Source organism: Pteropus vampyrus, unplaced genomic scaffold (genome assembly GCF_000151845.1).
Source record: "Pteropus vampyrus isolate Shadow unplaced genomic scaffold, Pvam_2.0 Scaffold229, whole genome shotgun sequence".
Classification (NCBI taxonomy): domain Eukaryota; kingdom Metazoa; phylum Chordata; class Mammalia; order Chiroptera; family Pteropodidae; genus Pteropus; species Pteropus vampyrus.
The window spans coordinates 1,684,293-1,708,753 of NW_011889010.1; the positions used below are offsets into that span (position 1 = coordinate 1,684,293).

At 35.3% G+C, this 24,461-nt stretch overlaps 1 protein-coding gene and 1 non-coding gene across 6 annotated transcripts in view; one reads left to right on the forward strand and one right to left on the reverse strand.

The window, feature by feature from the left end:
• INPP4B (inositol polyphosphate-4-phosphatase type II B) overlaps positions 1-24,461 on the forward strand; it is a 610,870-nt gene that overhangs the window by 504,248 nt on the left and 82,161 nt on the right. For all 5 annotated transcript variants that reach the window (XM_023519662.1, XM_011373754.2, XM_023519664.1 and 2 more), the window contains 2 exons: positions 4,149-4,326; positions 14,104-14,307. In XM_023519662.1, the coding sequence (XP_023375430.1) occupies positions 4,149-4,326; positions 14,104-14,307 (382 nt within the window). The remainder of the gene's footprint in view (positions 1-4,148; positions 4,327-14,103; positions 14,308-24,461) is intronic.
• LOC111728801 lies at positions 12,208-12,326 on the reverse strand. The gene has a single exon (XR_002775962.1). It is a non-coding gene; the product is annotated as a 5S ribosomal RNA (ribosomal RNA).

Below are 24,461 nucleotides of genomic sequence, written 5' to 3' on the forward strand. Positions count from 1 at the left end.
GCACATCACTTAAACATTTTTTTCTGTGCTCATCCTCTGTCCATGCTCCTCCACCCCTATCTTTTCCTTCTCTCTCATCCTTGCCTGTTCATTATCTCTCATTTACATTTTTTTTTACTCCATTTACCAAAGTAGTGGCTTGGCACTGAGTAAATGGGTATAGAAGTGGAGGCCACAGTGGCATGGGGGTAGAAAGGCGCATCTAAGTGGCAGAGCAATTCCCAGAATTTAGGATGTGGACCGGATGCTGAGGAATAGCTGCTTTATATTTCTTCCTTTGCTGCCTCCTGCCTTCTTCAAACCTAAGCACAAGACACGGATTTCAATGTCATAGAGTAAGAACAGACACAGGGAGACCAGTTTGTAGGCTATTGCGATAATCGTGGGGGTAGAAGATGATAGAGGATGCAGTGAGTGTGGGAATAAGTGATTGGATTCTGCATGTATTTAGAAAGAAAAGGCAGAAGCTTCTGAAAAACTGGAGAAAAGACACGGGGGAAAGAGGAGAGACAGACACCACATCGAATGGACAGGCTGTGAAGCAGTTTGGGGGAGAGTGCAGGATCTGGTGGCTGAGAATGGGGAGCAGACCAGCAGCTCAACTGGGGACCTGATAAGTTGGAGCTGTGAAGAGGAGAGTTTTTGTTTTTAATTGGATTTCAGGAAAAAGGTCTAGGCTAGAGATGCGAATTTGGGGATTGTTAGCACAATTGAGATATTTAAACTATAAGAGTAAATGAGATTATTTAGAAAGGACATGTAGATTTGAGTTCCAAGGACTGAGCCTTGGAGCAAGCCAACACTAGAGGATGGGGAAACAGGGCACCAGCGAAAAGCAACTGAAGCGGCGTATGCACTGAAGAATAGACAATCGTTGTTTTAATTATATTTTGGTAGCAATTAAAATATATGAATATGAATATTATTTCACCTCGTGCTTTATTTTTCTATATATCTCCAAAATATGGCAACCTATTGACAACATACACACATGCACATAAGAGTTTGGGGGTATTTGTGTGTATGTGTGTGTGTGTGTGTATGTGTGCGTGTGTTCTAATTAGTTGATATTAAAGGAATTAAATATAAATTAAATTAAAATGTATATATGTACACACATACGCTTTGTTTCATCAATAGAAAACTATTTTGAAACCAATTTCAATTTTTATTATCTATGATTTACTCTATTATTTGTATCCTATAAAGTATTTTTTGTCCAAGCAAATATTTTGTTCTTCTACTGATTTTGTCTGATGATAGTTAATTCAAGCGTTTGGATTTAATTTAAATTTTAGACCACTATAAAATAGAGTTTAGCTATATTCTTTTTATCTCGATAATTAAATTATACTCATAACTTCCCATTTAAGAAGCTATAACTGTTGAAATATATGACATGTTTTAAGAGTGAGACACTGAATAGGTAGATGAAATATATGTATACTTAAAATTATTTTGTAGTGGTGGTATTTTTTTTCCATGCCATAGTCTGTCATCCTGGACACCAACATTGGCTTTTATTGTAGAAAATGAATCTTTCAGCTTCACTGCTCATTGTTAAAAGACTTAATCAGGAGAACCCACGCCTGCTATATAACCCTGTTCCAACAGAGAGTGACTTAGGAGCAGGGGGCAGGAGTTATGATTCTGTCCCATGACGGTGATTGAAGAATGCTCTGGAGGGAGCAGAGGAAGAGGCTAGGGAGTATATTGGGAGGGAAAAGATGAAAGGACGATGGAAACGGGAGGTGACAATGAGGAGGGAATCGGAGCATCTCGTGCAGAATATAAAGGCGGAGTACAAAAGCAGCCTTGTAAAAAGTTTATGAAAATTGGAACAAGTTAGGAATAAGGAACTTAGAATAATACTGAAATTTTATCAGAGTCGTCGTGTAGCATGATCAAAGGTTTAGAAGGGACCACGGTCAAAATAATGACGGCCGGAGTCTCTGAAAGTGCTCTGCTCTCGGGATGTCCTGAGGTGCTAGTTTCAGACGCTACTACCTACCGAAGCAGAATCTCCTCGTGTTGCCAGGGAATCTGCATTTTTTTAAACACACACCCAGAGAATGCCCTCACCCCAAGTGAATCTTATGCCTACTAAAATTTGAGCACTGCTGAGCTAGGAATGTGTGAGAAATAAATCTCGAAAATGTATGTGTTAGGCTCAAATGGAGAGGAGACTCTACAGGAATTTGCAGAGTAAGAAATATGTATAAAAAATAATGAACGTAGGTCATGTTTGGGAATAAAGTAACAGTGAGCCACCTTGTCACCATAAGGTGACACCAGGAAGCAAATTATAGCGACAGAAGAACAGATCAGTGAAAAGGGGTCACGGAGCAGCTATTGCACACTGCTTTCTGTGTCAGGTCGGTAGTAAGTCCCCTCCGCTGTCACAGCTGCTGGGCATCAAGCATTGTCCCCAGCCTGGCATCAATACCTTTAATAATTTTCCTTGCAAAAATAACACAAGAGTGCTTGACTTACAAAGACTGTGGTGGACTGAACTTTGTACCCAGCCCGAGTACAGATGATTAGGGGGACAACCCAGCTCAGGATTTTCGTTAAAGGCCTTGCGTAAGATTAGATGAGCCAGAAAGTGACATAGCTAATTGGCAACGACTGTTGTTTCCTTTCTCCTCCTCACCATCATTATTTGTCATTTACTTTAGTTTGCATTAAAATATATAATAAGTAGTCAAAGTACGTTCCATTTTTAAGCTCCAGCCTCTGACATTTATGTCTATAATACAAAACAGAGCAGATTCTCGTAAGTGTCACAGACTAACCATGTGTTTTTTTATAAACCTGTACGCCGCATCGACTTCATGTCCAGTCTTATGAATAGTCCAGGCAACCAAGGACATTTCTTTTCATCACTGTGCAAAAGACAATTAAATAACATAATAGTAATATTATATGTTTGCAAAAGAATATTGTCTCCCTGAAGAAACTGTATTTTCCCTGAAAATCATTAGCATAAAGGAAGGTTAGGAGAGCTTCCCAGATGTTAATTTTTCTTATTGAATTCTACTGTTCGAAAATAAGAAATGGAATGATGGAAATTTGAATAATTAAGCTAGTACATATAGAGACAATATTCAATAAATACTCAATAGAGGTTGCAAGGTATTATGAAAAGTGCTTGGGCAGTGGGATGTAGAGGGATGTAGGCAAGCTTTGCACCATCCCTGTGAATGCACCAGACAAGACTTCTCTTTCTCTCCCTATGGCCAGCAATTTTCTAATTCCTTCCCCTGCCGGAAGGCCTCCTTTGTCTCTCCTTATGAAACTGTCCAAAGAGTCCTTCCTTCCATGGAATCTTTACTCTTATCACGTGCTTAACCAATTCTGGGATGATGATTATAAAAGTCAGTAATTCTAACTAGTAATCCATTGTAGGTTTTTTACAAGTTAAATGAAAAACCACAAGGAATAAAAAGGCTGGTGATAAAATAGCATAATGGAATTTTCCTGCTGTAAAAGTCCTTTTTCTAACCAATAAAATTTTCTATATGTCCACTTGACATTAATTTCTTTTCTCCCCATTTCTCAGCTATTAAAATTTACTCCCTTTGCCCCAAGTATCATGGGTGGGGGGGAAATTTAGGTAGTAGTCATTGAATGCTTGCTCTATGTCAAGCACTCTTTTAGGCACTTCACATGAATAATCACCAGTCTTACCCACCTCTTCGAATTATTTGGATAATTATACTCACCTTCCTCATAAAGGAAACAGAAGGCTGCCCAAGGCCACCCAGCCAATGAGTGCCAGAGCCAAGATTTATATTTGGATTCCCCTGAATATAAAGCTCAAACTTTTCCCTCCATACTGTGGGCCTCAAGTTCATTAGTAATTAATACAAATTTGTTTTAAATACTAATACTTGACCTATGTAATCATGAAGAATAGTCCCAGTGGTTGAAAAAAAGACTAGATTTATTTAACCTAGTCTTAAAAAATATCTTGTTCATTCTACTTAAAAAACTCATAGGCCATGGTAAAAATCTCTTGGAAGTTTTTAACTGTTCAATAGGAAGGGATGATATTTGGAGTTATGTTTATCATTTGCCACCTGATATTAAGGGCTGTAAATTCTTTCTGCTTCATGTATAACTTGCCTTTATCTTTGTCTTTTCAGTACTGGGTACCAGTTTATTTACTATTCACCTGAAAACACAGCCAAAGCAAAAGAAGTTCTCAGCAACATCAATCAACTACAACCTCTGATAGCAACCCATGCAGACCTACTGCTTAATTCTGCAAGCCAGCGTTCTCCAGACAGCTTGAAGAATTCTTTAAAGATGCTTTCAGAAAAAGTAAGATCCAAATCATCCCTACAGTGGGGAAAATGAAACATCCAAATTCCCACTGGTGTTACTTTCTGCATACATTGCCTTTCATGGCACCTGGAAATGTAAAGTAGACTAAGTTAAAAAGCAAGCTTCAAAGTATTGCCACAAGATCAAAATGAATTGGCTTATTCTCTTTTCAAATCTTACTGGGCACTAAGGGGTTTTTTGTTGTTGTTTTTTGTTTGTTTGTTTGTTTTTTCCTAGTAGGAAATGAAACCTGTTATTGGTTGGTATACATTTTTTTCTTTTCCTTGATATCTTTCATTTTTTTGGTTCATGGTCTTATAAAATGAATTAAATTAGATTTCAAAAATTACTTCATTTTCCTCTGGTGATCATCTAATTTTTATGCATATGAAGCTGTCCATTTAAATAGGAGTGTCACTTCATTTGAAAGCAGGACTTTGATGTGGATTCTTATCAGTGGCATGAGGTAATTTTTCTGCCTGAGTTTGCTTTCAACACTAGCTACTGGGAAAAGGTTCTATAATTTTCCAAAAGTATTAGTTATTATTTGAAATGTAGCAGGACCTAAGCCTTAATTTTTCCAAAGGTGACTTGCACCCTACATGCAGAAAGGAAGGACAGTTTGGCTTGTCGTAGATACTCAACATCAGCATCCACCTCTAATTAGGGCAGCTGAATGATTCAGAGAGAATTAAGATAGAAAAAGGCCAATCGCAGCTTGATTTTAATGTAAAACCAGATGTCCTAGAGTCCAATTACAGTACACTCATCTTTAGCCTCTGCATTCTGAGGACACCCTGTAATTCATTATGAGATACTTCCAGTAAATATGCCCTTGAAGAAACTGACCAAAGAAAATTCTCGTAGTGTCCTTTCAGAATAAAATAACAGCGTAGCTCTTCACATCCCTGAAGAACAGATTCATAGAAACCTGAATGCTGTTATAATTAATAACACCTTAAGCTTATTTAACAGTTTAGTTTAAAATGTGTAGTATCCCATCTTTTTCTCATAGGATCTAATATTTATTTTTATTAAAAATAAACTAATATCTATTTAGAAAGATCAAGTGAATTGTCTAATAAATTAAAAAAGTGAAAAATCAAAACCAAAGTACTCTAGCTCAAAATGCAGCATTCATTCCACGAACAACAGCAGCCTCCATCATAACAAGAAAGGAAAAAATTGACCCAAAATTACAGGTACTGACATTGTCAAATATTACGCTAGGGAATTCATGACTGATTTGACTGATGTTATTACATTTAATCTTCAAGTGGTGGATGTATATTGCTTGCATTTCACAAAGGAAAAGATTGAAGCCAAGAAAAGTTAAAAAAAAAAAAATGTGTAAAATCATGCAGCTACAGTCAAACCCAGGATTCAGACAAAACCAGGATTCACATTTGGGTCTGGTTGACTCTGAAATGAAAGCTTTCTGGTATCTTCTATGTCATATATGTATTTTTGACATTTCCTTTTTTAAAATTAAAAAAAAAAATTAGACAAACTCCTCAACAGCACCTAAGTATTCTAATAGTCAATAAGTATGTCTAATGGTCAACCAATACGTTATAGCCAGGAAAAAGGAAAAAAGAGAAGTGTTTCACACAAGAGTATCATTTCATTTGGTTGCATTTCTTTTTCAGATTTGTAGATGAGGTGAGGTTTTCTGATTCATCTAAGCAGAAAATGTTAGCAAATAGCAGATCACTGCAGTGATCACAGAGCAGTATTTATATTCTTCCTGTGCATTGGGCAGGAACTTGTCATTTCATACATCATTTACAACTTGCTGCGGTGATTCGAGTTGGGGGACAGAGTGCGTATGTTCTCCTTCTTTAATTCAGCATTGCTCCAACTTCTCTTCTGTCTTTCTACTGAGTAGACAGGCTTCGTCTACTAATAAATCTGTCAGCTCTTGAAATCGGGAGGATATTTTTTTAAGTTGAGTTTGCAAGGCATGCCTGGAATGTCAAAAGAATTATCTAAAGTGAGAGTTTTGCATAGACTATGAACATATAGGTAGTAGCTCATGGTTTAAAATAAAGCATGATCCATAAATTTAGCATAAATTTAGTTCTAGTGCCATCTTAAACGTTACTATAATTTAATATTAGTAAAATTTAGCTTAAAACATTTTGTTTTTAAGATCAGGGTCTTGCACATTAGAGAATAAAAATTCTTTCTTCATCGATAGTTCTTTCTTTTATTAAATCTGAACTGGGGTGTTTGAAAAATAAGGGCTTGAGTTGTTTTCTTAGGAACTTATTCACATAGAATATTAAATACATAATAGGAATTGTCTATGTTTATATTTATCAGAGAACTTTGAAGGTCTTATATAGCCTCTGAGCAGCCAAACAGGGAAGAAGAATTCACTGTGTAGACCGAGGAGGCTGGCAAAGGCCGAGGGAAACCCACGGGTACCGGGGAGGGAGGCATTCGATTACCCTGTAATGAGATGGCATCTCTCTTTTTAGGTTAACTGTTGCTCTGGAGATGATGGCAATGGATGCATTATCCGTTCAATATATACTCAGAATCTAGGGGAAAAGTATAGGGCAACAGAGAAATCTAACTGGCTAACGGGTCATATTCAGAGAGTCTCAGAGCAGGCAATAATTGTAGATCCAAAGGCAATTTATATTATCTCTATTGCTACTGATAACCAAGCCACAGGACTAAAGCCTTACAGGAAAATTCTGTTCTGCTAAATGTCTATTAAAAGAAGAAACAACAACAAAAAAACTACAATTTGTAAAAGTAAATATTTATTGCATTTATACATTTGCCAGGCAATGTCCATGACACTGGGGGAATAAGACACAGGCCTGTTCTCCCCAAAGGGTCAAGGTCCTTGATGGTAATGGTTATGATGCTAATGATGATGACAATAATCACTAGCATTTATTGGCAGCTTACTAACTGTGAAGTACTATTATAAGGTCTTAAATTCTTACAAGTCTGTGAGGTGGGTACTATTGGTCCTATAATTTTCAACATCTAATTTTCCTAATCCTGTGAAGTAGGTACTTTTAATATCCTCATTTTATACAGTAGGGGAAACTGAGGTACAGAAATATATATAATGAAGCAAAAATTGCCCATCTGGTAAGTCTGGCTCTAGAGTCTGTGAGCTTAACCACTATAGTATATAGTCAAATGTTCCATGAATGCTAAGATAGACACTGTATATAGAACTCAGGGAAAAAGTAGGGAGGGTGGGGGTGGTGGTGGGGAGGACATAATTGAAATATCACAAGAGTAACATTTATTTCATGTCCTAATGTGCGTGAACTCAAATTGATCTAATATTTTAATTCTTAGTTTATCTTCTAATGGAAAACTGGGCTTGTTTGCTACATATTAGTTTATGAAAATATTAAAGAAATTATTTAATCTTATGATATGGGGTCATAACAAATGCAAACTCTTAGTTTATACGAATAATTCCAACATACAAAGCATAGGCCAAATTTTTAACATAAGATATGAAAGGTTAATAATCGAGTGGAATAAAAATGCATTTTCCTTTACCCTAAACTAAAAGTATACAATACTATGGAGGGAAAGAGAGAGAGAAGTAATGAAAAAATACAAACTGAAAACATAAGAGACTAAATGTAGGCAATGTATAGATATATCTCTCATAGCTCAAATATATGTGTAACATTAGCTTCAAATACCCATTGCATTCTTCATTCCACAGAGATTAATAGACCTCGTTTAGTCACTATTATCCTGCTCATCAAAAAGCAATCCTGAGCACCTACTTGTGTGTGGTATCATATTTGATGCTATAAGACAAATGCTACATAGACATGGTCCTTAATTTTTAAGGTAAGAATTTAAAAGAATAGGGTGTTTCACAATATTGCAATTGTGAAATGGTAAACAACAACAACAAAAGGATTCTGTCACACATATTAGAGACTATGCTCACAATATATTTGAGAAAATCTGATAGTTTTCAATTCCTAGTATCCTTCCAACTTTAATGTAGTATACAAAGCATTCTCTTCATTCTAAAACTTAAGATTTTCTTAAATGATCTGTTTTCTTTAATAAAAATAACAGGAAGTCGGTATGCTAAAAAGTTGAAGATACACATAACATACAGAAGAATATTGATTATGTTGATTTCTTAGGTACTGAGAAGTCATTTCTATTTGTTTACTCACTTTAATCACTCTTGGGTTTATCTCAATCCCAAAATGAACAGAAGACTTAATGAGTAGAGGATTTTAATTTGTTTTGGGTTTTTTTATAGTTGGTAAAGTGTATGTATACATACATATGTTTGTGTACATATATATTTTTAGGGAATTTGAATAAACTGGTATAAATGAAGATGAAACTTCAGGATAGAACTTAAATTTCTTTTTTTTTCCATACTCTTCCTCCTATGGTAAATATTTAGTTGATGGAATAAGTGATACATAAAAAACAGAACTCGTGTTCATTAGAATCATAAATAATAGGGAAAACAAAGATGAGAGTAAAATAATTTTAAAAATAAGATTTGTACATACAATGCATTGAATTAGAACTTCTGTTTCTGCCCATGATGGAGTAACATGTATCCTCCTACCTTGAAAAACAAAATTGAACAAAAAATATAAAATAATTAATTTTAGGCATTGGAAAATAGGCAGCATATGAAGGTAACAAATTACATGATTCTTATGATTGTCTACCTTACTTCCTGGAGGCAGTTTTCAGGATGTAGCACAGGAGCAGAAGCCATACAGTAACTCCCCAAGTTGAGGAGATAAGAGATAAAAGTAAACACTATTTTAGACAAATAAAAATATCCATAGCAGACTCGCACTATAAAAAATTTTAAAGGAAAATCTTCAGCAGAAGGAAGTGATACTATGGAAAATTTGGATCCAAAGAAAAGACTAAAGAGTGCCAGAAATGGTAAACATGTGGACAGAATATTAAAAATCCAAATTTTAATTCACTTAAACACAATTACTCTTTAAAACAAAACAAAATAATACTAATTCATTACATGGTTTATAACATACTAGTTTAAGCATAGACATATGGATCAATTGAAATAGAATCTAGGAGCTTCTGGAAACTAGAGATTCTAAAGAATCTAGAAATAAACCCACACATATATTTTTAAATAACTTCAGACAAGGCACAAAGGAAATTTATTGGGGAAAGGATATCTTTTTCAATATAGCGCAGGAACAATTGGATATTCATCAGTAAGATAAATGAACTTTCCTTTATCTTAACCTCACATATATATAAAAATTAATTTAAAATGAATCATGACCTTAATATATAAGCTAAAAGAAAAAAAGGAAACAAACTTTTAGAAGACAAGAAAGGAGAACATTTTTGTCACCTTGGCTTAGGCAAAGCTTTCTTAGATAGGATACAAGAAGTGACACCCCCTCCCAAAAAAAATGGTATGTAACATTCGATAAATGTAATCAAAATTTAAAACTATCATTGCGATTTTTAGAAGGCACTATTCAGAAGAAACTATTAAGAAAATGAAAAGACAAGTCATGAACTGGGAGAAAATATTTAGAAAATATGTATCTGACAAAGGATCTGTATCATAATTATATAAAGTATCCTTACAACTTAATGATAAAACGAACCACTCAATTAAAAGCAAAAGAGTTGAAAAGACATTTCGCCAAAGAAGAAGGTTGGCAAGTAAGCACATGAAAAGATGCTTACTTCATAACATTTGTTGTCAGGGAAATACAAATATAAACTTACATGAGATACCACTAACCTCCTGCTGGAAGGGCTAAGATCAAAAAGCCTGAGCGTAAGGAGAGTTGGGGAGGTTATGGAACAACTGGAGCTTTTGCGTATCACTGATGGGTACGTAGTTATTTGCACATTTTTATTACAAAAAAAAAAACAAAAAAACAAACAAAAAAAAACCAGAAAACAAACCTGCAATTCAGCTGGGACTTCTAAACTCAAGACTTTAAGGTGGAAACAGTTGACAGTACTGGTTCAGGAGGTGGATAGAAATGGATTTTAAGGCCTTGCCATACAGATGACAGTTGAAGTTATGGAAGAAGGGGTTACATCACGAATGGGAAAAAAATAAATTCTTTTAAGGTTCCTTAGGGTCCCCTGAGCCAGCAGGGGATTATGAGTCAGCAAAGCAAACTGCAAAGGTCAGTCAAAAAAGAGAAGCAGAAATAGAAGCGTGCACTTTACAGTTTACAATGAACTCCCATGAGGTTTCACAGATAGGCATTGTAATTTTGTACACACTGGAGAAAAGTGGTTGTGTGATTTATCTAAGGTCAAGTGAATAATTTATATGAGCTGCCCAGATGTCAGTAACTCTCTTGGCTGAAAATTCAATGTTCTTCCTTTCAATGAATGTTATGTGATATACATTGTGATATGTGAACACATATCAGTGCTCTTAGTTCAGAGTATAGCACTATCACCCTATGAAATAATTAAAGCATGTCAAATTTTAAAATAAACAGGATTATTTTGTGGCATGTTATGACTACTAAGATGATAACCACTTGTTTATGACATTGGCTACTTTTCTGTATTGTGGTTGGGATTAGGCATAGCTTTGAATTTATTCAGTGACAATAAGGAGATTCTAAGTAGAATGAGACTTTGCTTAATTTGCTGAGATCTCTAGTTTAAAAGAATGATTTTTAAGCGAACATATCCTAACTTCCTCTGCCATTAATATTCAGGAAAATAGAAAATTAATTCTCAGGAGAAGTAATTTTAGTAATTTTACACTTGTAGATAATTCTGTAAGTTACTTTGAAGAATACATGTATGAGAATATGAATTGGAGAAATGTCAGCAAGGCAAGAAAACATTTCACTTTTCAGATAACATTTCTCTCTCTTTTTAAGATCAAACAAATGAATCAAATCTGCCTTTGGTTCACTTTATGCTTTTTAAATATATTATTAAACTGATATTTTAAATGAATTGTTATGCCTACTCTTATGATAACATTTAGGCAACTTTTCTTTTCTTTGATTTCATGTAGTGTTAGCTACAGAAAAGGAGAATGGTTTTCATAACTCTGAGTCAATAGACGACTAATTCAGAGTCATGATCATGTCCTTGTCATGAATTGTAACTTCCCTGGTACCATCTCAGTTGCAAGAACAGCAACATGGGGATGTGTTAAAATTGAGTAACAACATTAATCTCTTCAAGCTGATTTATTTTGACTATAAAACCTCAGGGTCTACATTTACTAAGTAATGCTGATCAAGAAAGTTAAGATTTTTTTCAGGTCACGAGGATGGAATATTTTCTATTTTCTAACAGAATGTGATTCAATGCACAGGATCCTGGTGATCTAGAGAGTTTCCAAGTAGTCAGATAAATTTTTCAATATAGACACAGTAAAAGATCAGTTATCATTGTGTTTAAGATTTTGTGTACTACCCTCCCTCCAAAAAAATCCTGGGTTGTAAAACTGTAAGAATCTACTATTTCATCTCCCATGACTTGGTGACAAATCAACCCAAATGAGACTTGCATAAATGAAATGGAATCTCTGTATGTGCATGCTATGGGAAGAAAATGATTGCAATTATAAGAACCATAGAAGATCTCACTGGGTGTGAATAGATATTCAGCTACATAGTAATTATGTGAGTGTTATGGAGACTGGAGTTATAGTAGCAGGAATTCAGAGAAGGCAAGCTGTTTTGCTCTAAAAATAAATCAAAATATTTTATTAAAACTATCAACAGAAAAATAGTCAAGCTGAATGGAAGTAAATTCACATTTTTTTAAACTTTTTTTTTTTTTAGGTGAGGCAACCCTTGGTTGACCTCACAGATTGCAAGGACTTTGTCAGTTTACAATTCCTTATTTTTTAATTTTTTATGCCTATAGCACCTGGTCTTCCTAGGTGGTCTCCCATCCAAGTACTAACCAGGCCCAACCCTGCTTAGCTTCCGAGATCAGACGGGATCGGGCTTGTTCAGGGTGGCGTGGCCATAGACTTAAATTCACATTTTTAATATTTAAATTCACATAGATGGACATATCTATGTTACATGGAAAATTATATAAACAACACATTTCTCCATTTTGCTGTAACTATACTGACTTGTTTGAGTAGTCTATAGCCAACTTTTCCATCAGTTTTTTTAAATAAAAATGCTGCTTTTTGATTTCCTAATTTATTATCAAAATATTTTCCAACCTTTTATTCTTAGATATATTTTCCCCATATTTCTTATCTACTTACCTTTAAAGTACTTTCAATATTAAAAAAAAAAGATTAACAGAGTGGGGTTTTTTTTTGGGGGGGGCAGAATTTTATCCAATAAAGTTTAGCAGTAAAGGTAGTCACATGGGCAATTGTGGACACAATTAATTATGAGATCTGGTAGCTGTTCAGAACACTTGGGGGATCTGGGGTTGAGAAGAAGGGACAAAAACTTCTAGGTTTGTGGTGGCTTATAGGTGGTATAGGGAAGGAGAAAAGCTACTGAATTTGTTAGAAAACTTGGATTCTGTTTCATTTGGGCTGCCAATAAGCAGTCTGCCACAGGAAAGTCAGTCATCACGCTTCTTTCTTAGAGCTTTCTTATCTGGTTAATGAAGAATTTTATGATCTATTACAAAGAAGTAACTACACAGATATGACATCATCTTATTAGTCACTTGTTGTGCTGGTTTTAATGGGTTTTCTTTAATTGCATGAACACAACAGGGAGATTTAGAGATAATTTAGTAACCACCAGGTAGGCATAGCACTGTTGACTGCATACTCAGAGTATACCAATAAATGATTACCTTGAGTTACAGCTTTATAGCCAAGAGTGTCTCATTCAATGGAGATTATTGAGATTAATGCTATGAGTTAAAGGGCCTCTTCCTAACAGATTACAGAGTATGACTATGATAACAATGTGGGTCAGTGTTTGAGTTACTTCTCTACTCTTTGAACAGATTGTTAGGCCACGTGCCTGTTACGGTACTATAATACAGAAAATAAATTACCACGCCCTCCAGTATGTTACAGGGTGAAGCTATTAAACATTTCAGGAAATTGCAACACACAGCTGTAAAGTTCTTCATTGCTGGGAGGCTGTCATTATTCTAGTACTTACTAGGTATTTACCATCAGCCTGTAAAATCTACCATGGCAAGCTTTATCGTAACCTCATTAACATTGAGCATGACTGAAACTGTTTGGTAGAAGAGACAGTTAGGGGATGATTATAAGGAATAAAAGCCAAATGTTTTCGTGGGGAAGAATGCCTATGTCATCTCTACTGCTGAAATCTGTTCATGGTGCTAAAAATAAAAGTCTCCTGCCTCTAGCTTTTTTTAAAAGGCATGTCTTTCTTTCTTTAGCCTTTGCCTCTGTTTAAAATATAGAATATCCATAGTCTGATCTCATTTTCTTTTAAGGTATGTTTGGAATTACTTGAAAGGTAGATGGCATTCACATGATTATCCTCAGTGAAGTTCATCTCTAAAGACAGCATGTGGAACTCAAAGAGAGGGGGCTAAGGAGACAGATGGTGTTTATAGTGCACACAGAACCTCAGCATTGACTCTTAGAGCAGGAGGACTCAAGGGCTTGGCAGGATCCCCAAACCAAACTGTATTCCACTGATTGATATGAACCATTCTCTCTGTCTGTTGCCTGTACTTTCCCCACCATCCACACCACTTAAATGCCAATAGATCTGTAATTGACCTTTTCATAGCTCTGTGCTGAGATGCTTTCCATGGTGTTTCTAATCCATGTCCATTTCCTTCCAGACAGAGCTTTTTGTACATGCCTTTAAGGATCAGCTGGTCAGAAGTGCTCTTTTAGCACTTTATACTGCCAGGCCAGGAGGCGTCCTTAAAAAGCCACCCTCTCCTAAGAACGGCACAGAGGAGAGCTGTCCCCAGGATCCACCTCCACCAATGAAAAGGCAGGACTCCATACCTCATCATTCAGACTACGATGAGGAAGAGTGGGTAAGTCTCTTACACAGTTGCTCGCCTTCCAGTGTTTAGTCCTGAGAAATAAAGCCAGAATGATAGGGAATCTTTGCTTTTCATCAGAATGAGGTGGAAAGCAGTCACAATACAGGTTGTGGATAAATAGGTCGCATTTTTCTTTAAGGGCAAATTATAAGTGAAAGTTTTATTTCTGATTAAATTTCTTTGCCATAAAGATTTATTTGCTGTCAAATAAATCATATATGCATAACCAGGAATATGTCATCAAAGCAAAGATATTACAATTGCAAGACTCTAAATACTTTTTCTTATTTATTTCCAAGGCAATATAAACCATTAAAATTGTGTTTTTAGAAAAAGAGTCAGAAATTATTCATAACGTACCACTTGGAAGCAGCAAATATTTTCATTGTTGCAATCCAGTGTTTTATTTCTGAGCATACTTTGGAAAGTATCGGCATTTAAAGGGAGTGGATATGGAGCTCTCTCAAATCTCTTTCTTTCATGATTCTGATTAAAAAGAAGATGTTGCTCCAAGTGCCCTAAAATTGGCAGAAGTCTGGCCACATAAAAGCACCTGAAAAAAAGAGCTGCTAAAGCCAAATAAACAAAATAAGCCAGAGTGGATTGGAATTCTAGTTGGGCAGAATAAGACAGGAGAAACATGGAAGCATCGGATGAGGGAAAGCAGTGTGTTATTTCTGAATCAATATCTAGTAATTATCGAAATTCCTCCAAATTATATGTGGACACAGAAGGAAATGCTTTACAGTATCATATGCTTACCCAAGAATATGTATGCCAACTGTATTAGATGTTAAACAGTTAACAATTACTTTCCTAGCCATCCTAAAATTTAAAAATGTTCAAGGAGTAAATTATTTGAAAGGCCCAGGTCTCTCAAAAAAATTGCTGTCGGACGAGCTATGAAGTGATGCCTGCTCTTTCTTCTGATAAAATTTCTATCACAGGAAAAATGGAGCTGAGTTCCAAGAGGTAAATGCTGAATAAGTATTTGTGGTTGCTGATTAAGATTGCATTTTTCCCACTGAAGCATTTTCAAAGGAGCAAATCTAATATTTCTCCCTTTTACCTCACCTTCTTCTTTAATTTATTCACAGCTCCAAGGCGTTTGCACCTCTTAACCTCTCTGAAGTTCAGTTTTCTAAACTGTAAAGTGAAAATAACAGCACCCATTCTGCTTAGCTCTTACGGTGGCCATGAGATAAACGATTCACCTGTGTGATAATGCTCCAGTACCTGGAAAGGCCTAGGCAAATGCATTGGATGGCTTCAGTAGTATTGCTATATGTTTTCTTTTTTGAGATGTGTAAATTACGTAATCTTATTATGAGGATCAATACTATCCACTCGAGATAAATGGGAAAACTGGATCTATCATAAAAGTATATTGTGAATTTTAAGAGTTTGGGTAGCTATAGAGAAGAACTTATATTTCATTTAACTAAACATACAGTGCTAACCTTTTGACAAATAGTTACCATTTTATATTAAATCAAGTGAGAATTGTAGAGTTGGGGATCTGGTTTTCATAATTTTCACCGTATTGTGTTATGCAAACCCTCTCCACACCTCACCGTCTTCCTACCACTCAAAAATGTTCCCCTCCTTCCCTCCTTTCTTATTTCCTTTTCTTTAGATAATTTTAGAGAATCGTAGGTGTTCCAAGTGGAAAGGTAGGGAATGCTAGGTCCGTAGGTCCCAGAGCCTAGAGTCTAGTTGCAGATAAAAAGATGTTAAGAAATAGTTACGAGATATTGTGACAAAGGTTGGAGAGACACAGGTGGCAGAAGATATGCTCTACTAATATGAATTCAACTCAAAGCCTTGTATACAGACCTGGTTATAATGGAAAAAGGTAGAAGAGAGTAGGAAATTTACCGGGGATTGAGGAGGTTGGCTGTGAACCATTCAGTTTACTGGGTGTCACTGAGCCCCTGTTCTGCCTGGTTCATTCCTTCTAGGGCTGTGACAAATGGAGCTCTTCCAGATCTTCTCCTTGGCTTGTAGCTAATCATCTTCATGATGTTCTCCTGGTGTGCTACTCTATCTCCAAATGTCCCCTTTTTGTAAGGACACAGAGACAAAGCACCCAGGCTTCAAGGACTCCACAGCCTGTTTAGGGTTCTAGAAGGACAAATGGCAATTGCAGTGCATTTTAGGGTCGTAGGCGGGGTAAATATGGGGAGAGCAGGAGTCTCTCATGGTCATGGTGAGATTTCTAGAATTAATTCTTAAGGTTTAAATGTGAAAAGAGGTTAACCATTCAAGAAAGAATGTGAGTTGGCCTTTTAGATAGGAACATAGGAGAGAGAGAGAGAGAGAGAGAGAGGGAGAGAGAGAGATTATTAGTCGTTTACTTGTTGTGTTTTAAAAGTGGTGAAAATTGAGCCTGTTTATACTCCAAAAGCCATTTGAGAGTCAGAGAATCAATGACTAATACAGCGAGGTTCTTACAAAGGAGAGAAGAGAATTAATTCTAGTGCGTAGGTAGAGGACAAGTCCCAGGCAGAAGTCATTTTTCCACTGAGATTGCAAGGAGGATGTAAAGATGGACTATACTTTTGTGAGAGTGGGTGGGCTGGGTGGCTTCTTTTTAGTTTAAAATATTTTTCCAGTTTTATTGATATATAATGGGCATATAACATTGTATTAGTTTAAGGTGTACAACTGATGATTTGATATATGTGTATATTGGAAAACAATCACCACAATAAATTTAGTTAACATGAATCACCTCACATAGTTATACATTATTTTCTTGTGTACCATTAACAATACTTATGATGAGAGCTTGTCAGCTCTACTCTCTTAGCAATTTTGAATAATCAGTACAGTATTGTTAACTTTAACTATAGTCACAGTGACACACACTATGTCCCCAGAACTTATTTATCTTGTACCTAGAAGTTTGTACCTCTCGACCACATTCACCCATTTTTCCCACCTTCTACCTCTGTCCTCTGGCAAACACCAATCTGTTTTCTGTTTCTATGACTTTGTTTCTTTTAGATTCCACATGTAAATGAGATCATATGGGATTTGTCTTTCTCCATATGACTTATTTTACTTAGCATAATGCCCTCAAGGTCTTTCCATGTTGTCATAATGGCAGGATTTTTTTCTTCTTTATGGCCGAATAATATTCCTATGTGAGTGTGTGTGTGTGTTCCATTTTCTTTATCTAATTTATTGAAGTTTAAGGGCACTTGATTTAAATGAAATCATAGATTTCTAAAGGGTATGTATGCAAGTTTGCATACTTATCATACACAAACACACCCAAATACCTGACTTTGAACCAGGCATTGTAAAAGTCAGGAAAGTATTCAAGGAAGATGATGATATCTAATATAAAACTACAGGAAAATCACCATTACATTAATAAAAAGAAAATACCTCTGTTAAAAACACTGGCTTGAATTAAAGGATGAACTATTGAATCAGCAAATCCATCCGTTCGCTTATTCCTACATTCACTCTGAAAATATACATTGAACTCATATGGGTGAAACACTGAGTTAGGTGCCATAAAACAGGGGACTGAAGGTGAATGTATTAACTGCATGTGGGAAAATCTAGAAATTGGCAGGATTTCATGAATATGCATGCACATAAAGATCTCATTCTGGGTTTCTCTTCTTTAATAGAACATTTGTGCATTTTAATGGACAGTCATGAACTTTGCCTAATCACCTTTTATGGACACTTAGATTTTTTTCCATATTTTGGCTATTGTAAATCATGTTGCAATAAACATGGGGGTGCATGTATCTTTTCAAATTAGCTTTTTTGTTTTCTTTGGATAAATGCCCAGAGTGGAATTGCGGGATCATATAGTAGTTCTACTCTTAATTATATTGAGGAACCTCTGTGCTGTTTTCCATAGTGGCAGCATCAATTTATAATCTTATCAACAGTGTATGAGGGTTCTCTTTTCTCCACATCCTTGCCAACACTTATCTCTTGTCTTTTTGAGGACATCCATTCTAGCAGTCGTGTGGTAATATCTCACCATGGTTTTGATTTGCATTTCCCTTCTGATTTGTGAAGTTGAGCCCCTTTACATGTATCTGTTAGCCATCTTCTTTGAAAAAAATGTATATTCGGTTCTTCTGCACATTTGTAATTATTTCGCTTTTTCTATTTAGTTGTATGAGTTCTTTATATATTGGATATTAACCTGGATAGTTTCTGTTATCCTTCAAGTAGACTCACATACAAGGAGAAGGGTACAGGGAAGGTGGGCTGAGGAGAGTGGTTCGAGATTCAAATGGGCACTAAAGCAAATGGGTGGAGGAATTTATTATAAATATTTGAAAAAATCAGGAAGAATTCCAATCCTCTTGAAGGACCGGCCACCCAAGTTTTCAGTAAGAGTCTGCATGGTTGTTGGCTCACCCTCGACCATTCTCTTGGGAATTCTTTGGTAGCCTTGACACTAGGAAAAAGTCTTTCTATGTTTTTCTTCTAGGTGATGCAGGAGTGTCCTCATAGTTTCTTACTTTTTCTTTGATTCCTTCAAAGGCAAAACAGTAGAGTAATAATAAAGATCTGCATCTCGGTTCATTAAGTTTCTGAATTTCCTCCAGAACCCACTGTTTCTAGAAAGCATATAAATACTTTGTCTAAATTTACTACAAATGTAAGGGAAAACTTTCCACTCAGAAAACTTACTTCTCTCTTCTCCTGATGTAATTTTATCTATTTGCCAGCAATAACCAAATTTGATTATTATATAACATTCTTATTGATTTTCCTTACCAGCTACTTTCTGTCAAAAGGATTTCTTTGTCAATAGATGAAAATCCCTTTTAAGATACAGAAAAAAGAACTCACCAAAGTTATAACCATTTAACATTTTTTCAAAGCTTTATCTAACTTTGAAAAGTTGAGAGAATTCAACAAAATGTAGCCAATTGAAAATGCCTTTAGAGGTTGTGTTTTAAATGAATTGGAAATATAATTTTGTGTACCACTTTTTGGTTAATCAGGTGGTAGAAAAGTTTCAGCACTGATTACAAGTCTATTCAACATCCTAAAATAATTCAGTGTTTTAAATTAATTTAATTGGGTTTCTGTGATATCATATGAAAATATTCTCTAATCATTTAGGTTGGTTTAGGTTTTTACAGAAGATTGCCAGCTCCATTTTAAAAAATCTGCTTTGTTTTCTTTCATTTCCTATAGTGACTGTAGTTTTAACAATTACCTAACTTAAAACAACTACATTTAGCTTCTTTTAATAAATATTTGAAAAGCAAATATATGTTAGTAAATTATTGCTGATATATTTTAAATGTTTTCTTTTTGAGGTCACGAGAAAGAATCTCCATTCTAAATCAGTGCGAGACTGTCTTCTTTACAACTCGTTGTGTTAGCAAAATTGATGACGTATAAATCTGGATAATAATTATCTAGTCAATATGGAAGAGATTTAAACTAAAATGATCACTGACAAAAAAAAGTCTGTTATTTGCTGACTTTTATTAAATGATTGAGTGCTTTAAAAGTTGATTTTCCTAAAAAGTTAATAAACAATTAAATTCCAAAGGAATATTGGAATTTTATGATAATCTATGCAAAGAAATAGGATGATATAGCATTCTTCATCTTTTAGCTGGTAAAGATGACATATTGCTTTTTTTTCTCTACATTTCTATAACAGATGCTTCCAACAGCTGGGATTCCAAGATTAGTTTGTCCAAAATATGAAAGCATGTCATCTAACCAAAGTATTAAGTTGACCCAATTTTTGTGGCTTCCAGTAATTGTACTATTCTCTAGAACACTGTGATTTAACTTCGGTATTACTGCACTGATGGGTTTGGGGCTAAATCTGCCTGCCCTCATTCAAATAATTATTTGGAAAGAAAAAAAAGACATAAACTTCTGAACCTTTATACACTGATCCATTCCAGCAAAGAGCAGAACTTGGAAAACCATTCTTATTACTTAGCCATATCCTAAACCCATTTGTTAGTTGAACTACATTTCTATGTCAGACAACATTTTAGCATTCAAATTACTTAATTAATTCCCTTCTGCATGTTGTAAATGTAAATCAGATTTTAAATCTTAGTTTCCATTCTTAAGATCGGAGAACATTTGCCATGCCTTATTAAGGTCAAATGCATTCATGTCACATAAACACAGTAGATGATCCACATTAATTCATAATGATTTTTCAATAATTTTATAGATTATAGAAACAATAGCACAAATTCACAGAAATATTTATGTCAGGCATTCTGTTAATAAAGTCCATATATAATCTGAAAAAAATGTAGTTTCCCCATAACTCAGTATTCCCAAAGATTGCATTTTGGAGTAAAATTTGCATGAACAACTTTTTATGTATTCTTCCTCAACATCTCAGTCCATTTGATACTACATCGTTCTCTAATAATGTGTAGAACAACTATGAATTCTTAATCTTGACAGGAATATTGATAGAGCTATTTATATTACCATAATTGGTAGCAGTGAGCATAGACAGTTACAAAATATTACTAACCATTGAGGACAAAACATATTTCACCAGATGCCTCCACAGGCAATCTTCAGTGATCTGTATTCTCAACATCTCTTGCCAGCTTCTATCTCCATCTTAGACCTTACCTCTAGGGAAAATCATTCAGGCCATGAATAATACAGAAGTACTCATGCAAATTGGTATTCAAAAGAGACTCTATTCATTCTCTGACTGGGTGGAATTATGCTCTGTGAAACTATTAATCTGATCTTAATAAGAAGGAAATAAATTATTCTCATTTTTTAGAGTTAATTGTTAGAGACAACTAGATACTAACCTACGGTTTAACTTTTCTAAAGCGACACACATAGCTTAGTTACCTAAATGAGTAAAATGTCCACTAAAATACGGCCATCTATTTCCAAATTTTATGAGAGAGAGAGAGAGAGAGAGGAATATACATATACATATATATGCATTTAACTCGAAAACATTTTGTACAATAAAGCATTTTTCTTGCATTCCGTGAACACTCAGCCTCATGGACACTGAATTATAATCAGTTGTTTATATATCCGTTTATTCTGTGTGTTCATGAACTTTATAAACTCCTTAAGGGCAAAGACAATGTTATGTTCACTGCTGTATCTCCACAGTTAGCAGAGCACCTGCATTTCAAAAGGTGCTCAGTACTCATTTGTAGAGTAAATTAATGACTTTGAAACTTGCCCTCAAATTATAATTTGTGTTTACCTTTTTATTTTTATACATGGAAAATTTAAATTTAATATAACTCGGCACGATGTCAGTTACCTTTTCCCCGCACTAGAATTCATGAATGATTTTGAGAATTTTGTTTCTCTCTTCCAGTCAAAAGTACCCAGTTATATCTCTCTTCCCTTAGTGTATAATTCCCAATTCATAAACAACTCTGTGGTGACTATTCAAATCATTTTCAAAATATCTCCAAATACAGAGAGTGGTAAAATTCAAAATGGACACAGAACATCAGAGATGACCAAAGCTAAGAACATGGTGAGTTAAAGCTTCCAGAAGCTTCCAAAAACCCAGTGGTGGCAATTTTAGCTTCATTTGATTATTCGAGGGCCAATTACAAAGGTCCTAGTTAACACGAAAATCATTTTAGATTTTTTTCCAGCAAATATGAATTGGAAACAACCATTTTCCCCTTGTCTCAGTCTTGTCTTTTTCGTCACTAAGTCATATATAATAAGGTTGTCTGGTTTTGTTAATCTTATAATGAGGAGGAGACATTGAGAGCATCCACTCCCCCCATCGAGAAGGGCAGGCAAAGACAGGGAGAATTAGGCCAGTTCCCTGTATGGCAACTGAATGTGTTCTATCATCTGTTTTTTTGATGGATGGGAACATTCCTGAACTTGTGCAGTCCATTTCACCCAGGAGAAATGTGCTTGGAATACTTATTTGATATTAAAGTCCACAAAAGATGATTAAGCAAAGTTCATGACTGTCCATTAAAATGCACAAATGTTCTATTAAAGAAGAGAAACCCAGAATGAGATCTTTATGTGCATGCATATTCATGAAATCCTGCCAATTTCTAGATTTTCCCACATGCAGTTAACACATTCACCTTCAGTACCTTGTTTTACGGTACCTAACCCAGTGTTTCATCTATACTAGTTCAATGTATATTTTCAGAGTGAATGCAGGAATAAGTGAATGAATGGATTTGCTGATTCAGTAGTTCATCCTTCAGTTAAAATCAGTGTTTTTAACAGAGATATTTTATTTTTATTAATGTAATGGCAATTTTCCTGTGGTCTTATATTAGTTACCATCATCTCCCTTCGATACTTTCCTGACTTTTACAACGTCTGGTTCCATGTCAGATATTTGGATATGCCTGTCTATAATAAATATACAAACTTGCATACACACCCTTTAGAAATCTATGATTACATTTAAATGGAGTGCCCTCAAAATTTAATAAATTCTAATATGAATACTGAGACATTATTTCCTAGATAGAAAATTTTAAATCCCCCAAATGTAATGAATTGTTGAAAGAAATACTGAGATATATGCAGGCAGACTATTGCTATATCAAGATACATTCAGTTTGATAAAAAAACAGTCCTGGAAATTGATGGTTCACAGCATACTAACTGATGATGTCATGTAATTCAACCAGTTGTGCAGCTATCTCATGGTGTACAGATAATGTCCAATTACCAATTTAAAATCAAAAGCCTTCATCAATCAGTGAGATTTTTTTACTTGTTATTAAACGAATGTTTTATTGAATATTTTTATTGAATTGAAAACTTTAGCATGATGTGGCATTTGTTAGGGTGAACTCAGCCATTCAGAATATAAGCTTAGTTCTAACTTTAATTTCAAGATGCATGTGGTAATACTTCTTACAGTTGTGTCTTAATTTCTCTTTATTCCAAAGTAGCAGGTTATTCAGTCAGTCAACAGATGTTAATTAAGCATCAATGGTGCACAGCAATGCTATAGGTACTTGGGGTAAAACAAATTAAGTATAAAATATGGATTCTAACCTCAACAGTCATATCCTCTAATTCAAGTGAATGGCCAACACTCATAAAACAAGCAGCAGAAATATTGAGAGAGATTCCCAGAATGGAGGTAGTTGTTTGATACACATTAAAAATGTCAAAAAGATTCAGGGAGACATTATATGAAGGTTAGAGAAGATGAAAAAATCCCTTCATGCTTTTATTTATTCACTCATTCACTCATTCATTCATTCTCTTTTATCACCTGATAAGTACTAAGACCTGAGAATAAAAGGATTAATAAATAATAGTCATTTCCCTCATAGAGCCCACTATTCGAAAGAAAAAGCAAAGAAAGAGTAGCATGAAGAGTTCTTGAAAATGATGAGACTTGAAAGGGTGAGGATTTGGATCGACGGAGGAGATGGGAGAAGGCATTCTAAGCATAGAAATCAGCATGTGTCAAGATATAAATATTCGTTCCTCCAAAGTTTCTTTCATGTCTCTGATGCTCAGCACCAAGCAAGCATGTGGCAGATAACCCCCAAAATATATGTTGAGCTATTTAATAGTGTGTTGCTAGGAGACTGACCTGGATGAAGTGCTCGTTTTGAAGACTAATGAAAGTAAGGAGAATTATCTACGTCGACACAACTAGACAGGTGCCTCTGGGCTGAGAAGAGAATGAATACCTAGCCTATTTATGATCAGAGGAGTGATGACATGAGTGTGGTGATCGATGAAGATAAATGTGGTACTCGCGTATGGGCCTATTTGTGTGATAGCTGCTATATAGCTCTGGGCAAGATCCAAACCAGGGGACTATGGAGAGGTCAGTACTGCAGCAACGGTGGCTAGTTATCTGAATCTACTTGTGTGTCTAGGAACCGAATTTCAGGGTAAGGCCAGCAGTATGGTTATGGGGAAACGAAGCTCGGGGGTTTTCACATGAGTAAATAGGTGAAGTTAAGCAGGAGGATTAATAGGAAGCAAAGATTGGGGAAATTTCACCTAATTCTGATGGATGTCACATGTCTGGCTATTTTTAGTGGACACAATGTGTGTGTATAGGTGTGCGTGTATTATACAGCTTGGACCATACATGTGCCGGTATGTGCCATAGAGTATTTTAAGTGCAACTCCTTTCATCTAACGGTCTGGGTAAA